Source organism: Pipistrellus kuhlii, unplaced genomic scaffold, assembly GCF_014108245.1.
Source record: "Pipistrellus kuhlii isolate mPipKuh1 unplaced genomic scaffold, mPipKuh1.p scaffold_m20_p_10, whole genome shotgun sequence".
Lineage (NCBI taxonomy): Eukaryota > Metazoa > Chordata > Mammalia > Chiroptera > Vespertilionidae > Pipistrellus > Pipistrellus kuhlii.
The window spans coordinates 16,260,491-16,269,270 of NW_023425405.1; the positions used below are offsets into that span (position 1 = coordinate 16,260,491).

The following is an 8,780-nucleotide window of genomic DNA, read 5'->3' on the forward strand; positions in this document are numbered from 1 at the left end:
TGCTGGCAACCAAGGTACATGCCCTTGACCGGAATCGAACCTGGGACCCTTGAGTCCGCAGGCTGATGCTCTATCCACTGAGCCAAACCCATTAGGGCAAGGTTGTGACAGGTCCTCCCTTCTTCCAGTTGATGGACAGATGTAAGCCCTACCTGGGCTTTGTCTGAACCACCACATTCCTGAGCTCTGTCTGAAGACACCAACCAGCACCTGGCAAACACCCTAAGCCCCCGATTCCTAAATCACTAGGTCCCTAATCACCAATCAGCGTGTGCTGAGTGCCCTAAGCCCCGCACCCTATCCTTAAAAGTGCTTGCACGCCCAGCGCTTGCTCTCTTCCGCCCCTCTCCGTGGAAGTGGAAGCAGCCGGCAGGGGTACTCTTCCCTCCAATAAAGCCTGTGTGTGTCCTGCCATCAGGATCTCCGGTCTACCTTCTCTATTTCATCTATCAGGTTGTTTTTATATGTTTTTCTTTTAAATACTTTTCAAGATTTAAAAAAGTAATCAACATATATTAGTGTTGTCGGGGTGGGGAGAACACTGCAGTGTTTCTAAAATGATGTGGTTTCATCGCCAGGCGGCAGGAAGTCTTAGCCCCGGCACACGCTCCCGGGGGTGGTCAGCCAGGAACGGCCGAGCTGAGATCGCCGGCACCTGCCCCAGCCCCAGTTCTGAGTTCACTGGCTTGTGGCCGCGGATGGTCCCCCTTACAGCTCCCGTGTGGTCCTGAGGCGTCGCTGGGCCCCTCAGCGTCCGCCTCTTCCTTCCCAGTGACGGCGTGTGTCTTCAGGGGCTTGTGCACAGGCTGCCTGCCTGCCTGCCTGCTGGAGGCCCTCGGGCTGCCGGGGGGAGCCTGTCCTGGGGACAAGGTGCCTCACATTCCTTGGAGGCGGCAGCACAGGAGAGGGTGGGGGTTTGCCGCAGGTTTTTATGGAATATTCCCGACGGGAAGAAACTGGGAGGAAGGGAGCTGGACCCTCACTGATGTGACTTCCCGCAGGTTCCCTCAGCTGCAGAGAAGATGAGCCTGCCCAGGCCCGGGCGGGGCGGCCGGCCGCTGTTCCTGAGCATCCTGGGCCTCGCGGCCGCCGTCACCTTCCTGCTGTTCTACGCTCTCCTCTGGGAGGCGGGCGACCTCATCCACCTGCCCGACCTGAGGATCGGCTTCCACAACTTCTGCCTGTGGAACGAGAGCGCGGGCTGCCTGCGGTGCCACCGGTTCCCCGAGCTGGAGGCCCTGGGGCTGCCGCAGGCCGCCCTGGCCCTGGCCCGGCTCGGCGTGTACGGGGCCCTGGTCCTCAGCCTCTTCGTGCCGCTGCCGCTGCTGCTGGCCCGCTGCCGGGGCAGCGAGGGCGAGTGGCACCTGGCCGTGTGCTTCCTGGCGCTGGCCTCCACGCTGCTGGCCGGCGGCCTGGGCCTCTTCCTCGCCTACGCCTGGAGGTGGGTCACGCCCGCCCTGCTGGGGCCCGGATTCCTGGCTCTGGCTGCTGCTCAGGCCTTGCTCGTCCTCCTGCTGATGGCCACAGTCATGTTCCCCCAGAGGGCAGAAGATGCCAAGGGCAAGCTGGACAGCTGCTAGCTCTGACCGGAGGCTCCCGGGGCTGGTGGAAGGGGCCTCGGACAGGCGCCAGGGGACTCCCGGGCTGGTGTTTCCGCAGCCTCCCTGCTTTGTAGCTACACAGTCTTCACCGCGGGGAGTCTGACCTCGGGGCGTGAGCGGCTGGGCCCCCCTGAGGCAGGGGCTCCCGGCATGGGAGAGGCTGGGGCGGTGAGGGGGTCTGGGCCCTGGGCTTCTCAGTGTCGGCTTGTCTGTCCTTTGGGACCCACTAGCAGTTCTCCTTGTCACGGGAACTCCTGCTTTTTAACTGATCTGAGCAAACTGCTCTCACTTCCTTCTCGGGAGGGTGGCCAGAGAAGGCTTCCTGTCACAGGGCCAGTTTCCTAGGATGTTTGGCCAAACATGCTGACAAACGGGGAACACTGAGAGCACCTCAGTGTCCCCGGGGCCCTGGTTAGCAAGCTACCCCCTTTCCCACCCCTCCCAAAGGCCCAGGGGAAATGTCAGAGGGAGTCCCTGAAGTTCCCCTGAGCAAGGCTGCCGGGCCCCAAGCCGGACAGCAGGGAGTGAGTTGGCACGCCGTTCCTAACAGGGACCTGGGAGCAGAGCATGCCGAAACCTGGGGGGCGGGGGACAGGGAGGGTGAACAGGACTGAATGGTGCCACAAAAGCTGCGTCCCTTCACTGCTCAAGCTAGTCTTAGACCTGAAGGAAACGAGCACCACTGGTGCATGGGGAACTGTACTTTCCGCGCTGAATACTGAAAAGACTGTACAACGGCCGCCTGCCTGCCAAAAGCCACGCCGCCTGCAGAGGCGAGGCGGGCCCCGCCCTGACCTCCTGTCCTCACGTCCACTTCGGGAGCCTTCCGAGTGGCCAGGGGCCAAGGCCAAGGCCGCCAAGTGGAAGGAAGGGGGCAGCTCAGGGGAGGAGGCCTGTCTGGTGGGGAGGAGGGCTTGGACCGAAGGTGCCCCGGAGCGCTGAGCCCCAGAGCAGAGCACTGGGGGCGGAATGGCTTCGGGCGATGAGGGCGGCTGGGGGAGTGGCGGCTGGCTGCCTGCCTGCGAGGGACACTTTACATTCCGCTTCCTCCGCTCGGGGAGAGGGGCTGCCTACCCGGGGAAATTCTGGTGGACTTGGCGGCCATCCTTTTTTCTGTCTGAAAGGTATTAAACTGATTCCTCGGTGCCAATCAGTCTGACACTGCGACCTCATTTCCCCCGGAGCATGGTCACTGAACACACAGACAGACCCCTGTGCTGGGGGAGACAGAAGTCCTAGAATTCCTCTCGTCTGGATCCCTCACTCCCCCAGGCCCAGTGTCATGTGCTTCTGGCTCTGAGCCCAAGGGCGTGGAGCTGGGCGCAGTCCTCGGGCAGAGTTTCCGTTATGAGTTATCCCGGGAACATGTCCCTCAGCTGAAGAATATCTCCCTGACGTACTTGAAGGCGTCCTCATCTTCCTCGGGGCTGGTGCCGCAGGCAGGCTCCGAGCCTGCGGGCTCCTGGGGCGGCCCCGGGCCTGGGGGGAGGGCTGCTTCCCCGCTGTCCTCACCTTCACTCCTCTCGGGAGAGGGCGGCCCCTCCGAGCAGGTGGGGGGCGGCTCTGACACATCCGTGCCTGCCGGGGGCCGCTGCTCCAAGGCCCTGTCCCGTTTCCGGCTCTGGAGAAAGACCAGATGAAACACGTGTAAATTCACTTCCCTGCCGGGCCCGTGGCGGAGACCAGGCCCAGAAGCAGCGGTGAAGCCAGCGCGCGGACCGGGTCGGGCACGGCTCTCGCATCAGTGGCCGCTCCACCTCCTGCCCCCACCCCTGCCCGCCCTCCGCTCCCAGAGCTCTGGGAGAACCCAAGACCAACTGGAGAGAAGGGGGCAGAGGCCTGAGGAACACCGAAGCAGGAAAGAAAAATAAATACATCGGAAAAAGTTGGGGAGGCAGGGTGACAGCGGAAGGAACACTGGCACTTACGGGCTATGCAACTTAGGGGAAGTCCCTGCACCTCAACTTCTTCACTGGTAAAATGGGAATAATAGTATCTTGAAATAACTATAGCCCCAGGTTTATGGCAAGGATTAAATGAGAGAGTGACATATAAAATTACCCCGTCAGCCCTAGCCGGTTGCTCAGTGGTCAGACCATCAGCCCACGGCCTGAAGGGTCTCGGATTTGAGTCCAGTCAAGGGCATGCACTGAGGTGGCAGGCTCCATTCTGGCTCTGGTCAGGGCATGTGGAGGAGGCAACCAATCGATGTTTCTCTGTTCCCCCTCTTCTTCCACTCTCTCTAAAATCAATGTGTGTGTGGGGGGGGCGGGGGGGAGAGATATTCTCGAGAGAGGATTAACAAAACAAAAAATACTGGTCTGTTATAAGAGCTACCCAACCCTAAGGCAGTATGATTATTACTTGCTTCAAGAAGACGGGGGACCTCAGTGCTGTCCTGCCAGGCCTGCAGAGCCAGGGGACATAGTGTTCTCCTTCAGAGAACAATAGCAGGTCAAGACCGCCTGTCCCCGCTGCATTCACCCAGCACAGTCACCCACACAGGGCCGCTCTCCCTGCCCGGCCACCCCTCCCCAGGCAGCCAGCCCCAAACGCATGGCTGTGCACAGCTCACGGCGGGCAGCGTGGCCCGAGAGATTCATGAGACACGGGGCAAGCGGGAGAAGGGTGGACATGTGAGAGGGCTCCCCAAGGCTGTCCGAGAATTACTGACACGGACCAAGGGCCCAGTCTGGTTCAGCCTGTAAAGCGTTTGTGGTCAAAAGAGCAACAGCAGCCAACTGGTGTGGCTCAGCTGGAGGAGCATCATCCCATGTGCTGAAAGGCTGCCGGTTGATTCCCCTCGGGGGGGACATGCCCGGGTTGCCGGCTCGATCCTCAATAGGAGGCGTACAGGAGACTGCCGGAGAAATGTCTCTCATCAATGTTTCTCTCTCCCCCCCTCTTCCCTCCTCTCTCTGAAATAAAAACGTGTTTTTTAAAAAGGCCACAGTTGTCGAGCGTCGGTTTGGCTCAGCGGTAGAGCGTCGGTCTGCGGACTGAAAGGTCCCAGGTTCAATTCCGGTCAAGGGCATGTACCTTGGTTGCGGGCACATCCCTGGTAGGGGGTGTGCAAGAGGCAGCTGGTCAATGTTTCTCTCTCATCGACGTCTCATCAACGTTTCTAGCTCTCTATATCTCTCCCTTCCTCTCTGTAAGAAAAATCAATAAAATATATTTTTTTTAAAAAGAAAAAAAGGCAACAGTTGACTTTACCTCAATCAGGATCCCCAGGGCAACGTCGACAAGCTCGGCTTCACTCATGCAGTACACAGTCTTCACAGCGGGGAGTCTGAAAGAAAGGCACCCGCTGAGAGGGGGCAGGCAGGCAGGCAGGCAGGCGGCTCTCCCGTCTCCAGGGAGGAAGGAGAGCTCCATCCGGGGCCTTGCGCCAGGATGAGAGCACCAGCTTCCTCAGGGCATCAACCGGCTGCCTCATTCTTGGGACCAGTGACTAGCGTGGGGGGGGTGGGGGGAGAGAGTTGTCCTTGGAGGCAACAGTGGGGGCTTCCCAACTCTGCCAGCTCCCCCAGGGATTTAGAAACAAGGCTTGATGGCTACTCCCGAGAGCCAAACGGACACACGCATGCCTGTGGGCAGGTCAAATGGACCCCCAGGCCAAACCCACCTGACACCTGACTGAATGCGTGGACACAGGACGGAAAGGCTGTGCCAGGCAGAGAGGGAGGCTGGTCAGGTAAGAAACCTCGTAAGAGGAAGAGCAGGGGGGGCAGCACTGAGCACCCCATACCGGTACTGAGAGTTCAGGGGCATCTCCTCAGGACTAGCTCATCCACCTGCTCACCCACAGCCTCTGGTCCAGGCTGACGCGGGGGCTCGCTGCTCCTGTCCCAGGAGATCTGCCCACAGGAGGACTGATGGCCTGGCCCACTCAGCTTGCCCACTTGATGGCCACACTTAATGTTGCAAATGAAGGCGGGGGGCCATTTTAGACCCCTGGTGTTTGACAGCTTGGCTGATGTGTACAATCCCGAGAAGCTGGGGTGGATTGGGGGGAAATGGGAGTCACTATTTGAGAGTTGCAGGTTCACCAAGAGGCAGCGGCGTCTGCCTGGGTGAGCACAGCTCATTCAGCCTCCTGCATGCAGCCTGTGCGCCTCCTGAGAGCTGAAGAGACGGACTGAAGCGCCTGCCCGCCCGCCCGCCTCACAGTTCTGCCAGCGCTGGGATGGCCCTGGCTCAAGGGTGTCCCACCTGGCTGCAGCCGCCGGCACTACTGCCTTCCTCCTCTTCGGGGTCTTCATCGGGGGCATTCTGTCCTCGGGCCCCTGGGCTGTCATCCAGGAGGGAAGGACCCTCTTTTTATCCCCAGAATGGGAGGCTGCCATCTCCCTCAGCGCTGATGAAGGTCAGGGCCCTTGCTTCCTGGCTTGCTTTTCTGACCCGGGACAGCAAATCCCACTTTCTCCTCACACCAGCAACTGTAGGTCTGCTTGTCCTTGAATGGGAGTCAAGCTTTGATTCCTACAAAGAACAGAGCCCAGTGAATTCTAATATGCTCACAGGTGGCCCGGCTGGGGAGCAGGGCCCCAGACTCAGGCTGCTCACAGGGCAGCCAGGGAGGTGTGGCGGGGCAGCCCCAGACCCCACACCAGCGGGCCCAACAGCAATGCCTCCTGCTGAGCCTCTGACTGTGAAGAGGGATGAACACCCTCCGGGGAGAAAGGCGAAAGGAGGAGCCGCCCTGCTGGCCACCCCAGGAACTCACGGTGCCCAGGGTGCCCCATCTATCTTACCCCTAAAGTGTCTCCCAGTGATCTCTCTGGGCTTCTCACTCCCTCTCTCTTGGTGTGCTTACAAGAAACCGAGGCCATTTGATTCACAATAAGGTTGCGTTGGCCAGCCACCCCTCCCTCAATCCAGAGCTGCTTCTGACCATTTAGGGCTCAGGGGCAACAGTGCCCGCTTCGGAAGTGAGGTCCAGAAGGGCCCACCAGCCCCAGCTAACTTGGCCTCCCCTGCCTCCCGGAGTGGATTCCACCTCGGCCCCAAGTCTCCTCCTACCCCGCGACCCACCCGAAGGCTCAGGAGCCTGCCTTCCCTGGAGCAGCCAGGAGGAGCTGCTCCTTCTGCTGGGAAGCTGCTCTCTCCCCCTGGGAGCAGCTCCCCCGGGAGGGCCGCACTCCCCCTCCAGACCCGTGGGGACCGCCCTGGAGGGGCCGTCGCCCAGAGGAGGAGGTTCCTCTCCGAAGCAGGCCTGATCGTTTCCTGCTCGACTAGAAGGCTGGTCACCACGTCAGAAAAGCAATAGCCGGACATCATGCTAACCGGCCCGGGGGCAGCCCTCTGCCAGGGGCTCGCTTCTGTCTACAGTCAGCGGTCATCAGTCACTCCCGCCCCGAGCACCGCTGGGCTGGCCGCCAGTCCGCGCAGAGCCGCTGATCGGCCCCGAGGCAGAGACCAGAAGCCCGTTTCACAGGCGGGGAACCGAGGCCCAGCAAGTTCCACAAAGTCACACAAATCTTGGAAACTGCAGCCGAGTCCTGCAGGCTCCGGACCCCAAGCACAGAGGCCGCGCTCGCGAGGGGAAAGGCGGGCTGCGCAGCGAGCAGAGGAGCCGGCACCCGCTCCAGCCCGCCTGGCTCCCCCGTCCCCCCGTCCCCGTCCCCGCCCCCGCCCCGCTCCCGGGGACCAGCTGGGCAGGCGGATTAGGGTGGTCGTGGGGTCCGGCCTTGGCCCGCACGCACCTCCCGTCTCAGCCTCCCGGCGCCCGCACGCTCTCCGCACTTCCGGTTCCTGGCCGCGAGCGAGGAAGCCCAGGCGCGCCCCCTGCAGGCAGCTCGCGGTGTCAGCGCCCCAGGCCAGCGGATGCAGGAAGCCGGCCCGCTGTCCGGGGTCCTGACAGTCCCCCTTTGACCAAACTCCGATCGGGCTCTGCTGAACTCCTCTCCACTAGGCCCTGACGTTTGGGCTTCTGTGTTCATCTCCACATTGTCCAGTTTTAGCAAGAATCCTGCTAGATTGGTTTGGCCAGAGGCTCCTACCCTCGATATTTGATCACCCTAAAAGCTGATGAGGTTCCTGATCCTCCACTTACCCGCCCCCCCAGATGATGTCTGATCACCCAGATTGCCTTGGGCAAGAATCCTGTTAGGTCAGTGCAGGTGGGTTTAGCCAGAATCCACCTTTACCTCCTCCTAGTAATTTTCCATCCACTGACCCCCAAACCTGCTCCTTGGCTATAAATTCCCACTTTTCTCTATGGCATTGGGAGTTGGGCCCAATCTCTCCCCCACTACAAAACACCACTGTAGTAGCCCCCTTGAATAGTTTGCCTTACTGTCCCTTAATAAGTGTTGTAATTTTTTTTTTTGTTTAACAGAATGTTTTAAGTCACATGTGTCAAACACAAGGCCCGCGGGCCAAATCCGTCCCGCCAGGCCTTGCAATGTGGCCCGCACCGCACTGTCATCACTGCACTCCGCTGCGTTTCCATCACAATGACAGTTTATGACTGTTCAGTAAACCATTCGGCCCGCGATTTAGGCTGAATTTTAGATTTTGGCCCCTTCTCTGATTGAGTTCGACACCCCTATTTTAAGTCCTCAAATGTGGCTCCATTTGAGTTTTGCTGGCTCGTCTTTATTAAAGTGTGGATTCCCAAGCCCCCAGAATGAGACATTAGTGGGGAGGGAGGGAAATGTGATTTACCACCAATCAGCTAAGCTAGATATATAAAAGGCTATCTGACAGGTAGCTATGACACACATTGACCACCAGGGGGCAGACGCTCAACACAGGAGCTATCAAAACACGCACTGGCCATTTAAAAATAAATGGTACCACCGAAACTCGTTTGGCTCGGTGGGTGGAGCGTCGGCCTGCAGACTGAGGGGTCCCAGGTTCGATTCCTGTCAGGCGCATGTACATTGGTTGTGGGCGCATCCCTGGTGGGGGTGTGCAGGAGGCAGCTGGTAGATGTTTCTTTCTCATCGATGTTTCTAGCTCTCTATCCCTCTCATTTCCTCTCTGTAAAAAATAAATAAAAATAAATAAAAATATATATTAAAAATAAATAAATGGTACCATGGAGCTGGTGCCAACAAATTAACACTCACCTTACCCCAAGTGAAACACAGGCCCTGCCACCATCCCAGAGTGACACCCCACCAAATCACAGCTGACACTGCCAAGACCCCATGACGCAAAATGCGGCCC

At 59.5% G+C, this 8,780-nt stretch overlaps 2 protein-coding genes across 2 annotated transcripts; one reads left to right on the forward strand and one right to left on the reverse strand.

Moving 5' to 3' along the window:
• Positions 1-1,001: 1,001 nt before the first annotated feature.
• Positions 1,002-1,667, forward strand: TMEM140 (transmembrane protein 140). The gene has a single exon (XM_036427684.2). It carries the CDS (start codon positions 1,023-1,025, stop codon positions 1,578-1,580), a length of 558 nt encoding a protein of 185 aa, XP_036283577.1. The 5' UTR covers positions 1,002-1,022; the 3' UTR covers positions 1,581-1,667.
• A 1,052-nt stretch (positions 1,668-2,719) lies between these two features.
• CYREN (cell cycle regulator of NHEJ) lies at positions 2,720-7,406 on the reverse strand. Its single transcript, XM_036427693.2, has 4 exons — positions 7,310-7,406; positions 5,817-6,086; positions 4,818-4,893; positions 2,720-3,222 (listed from the first exon to the last, which is right to left on the reverse strand). Exons 2-4 carry the CDS (start codon positions 5,948-5,950, stop codon positions 2,974-2,976), a joined length of 459 nt encoding a protein of 152 aa, XP_036283586.1. The 5' UTR covers positions 5,951-6,086; positions 7,310-7,406; the 3' UTR covers positions 2,720-2,973.
• Between the last annotated feature and the right edge of the window lie 1,374 nt (positions 7,407-8,780).

Excerpts from the sequence above, each read along its gene's own strand:
- TMEM140 (XM_036427684.2), top strand. The coding sequence starts at position 1,023 with ATGAGCCTGCCCAGGCCCGGGCGGGGCGGCCGGCCGCTGTTCCTGAGC.
- CYREN (XM_036427693.2), bottom strand. The coding sequence starts at position 5,950 with ATGGCAGCCTCCCATTCTGGGGATAAAAAGAGGGTCCTTCCCTCCTGG. Across the intron at positions 4,894-5,816 it reads GTGCCGGCGGCTGCAGCCAG|ACTCCCCGCTGTGAAGACTG; the intron begins GTGGGACACCCT and ends CCTTTCTTTCAG. Across the intron at positions 3,223-4,817 it reads CCCTGGGGATCCTGATTGAG|AGCCGGAAACGGGACAGGGC; the intron begins GTAAAGTCAACT and ends GTCTTTCTCCAG.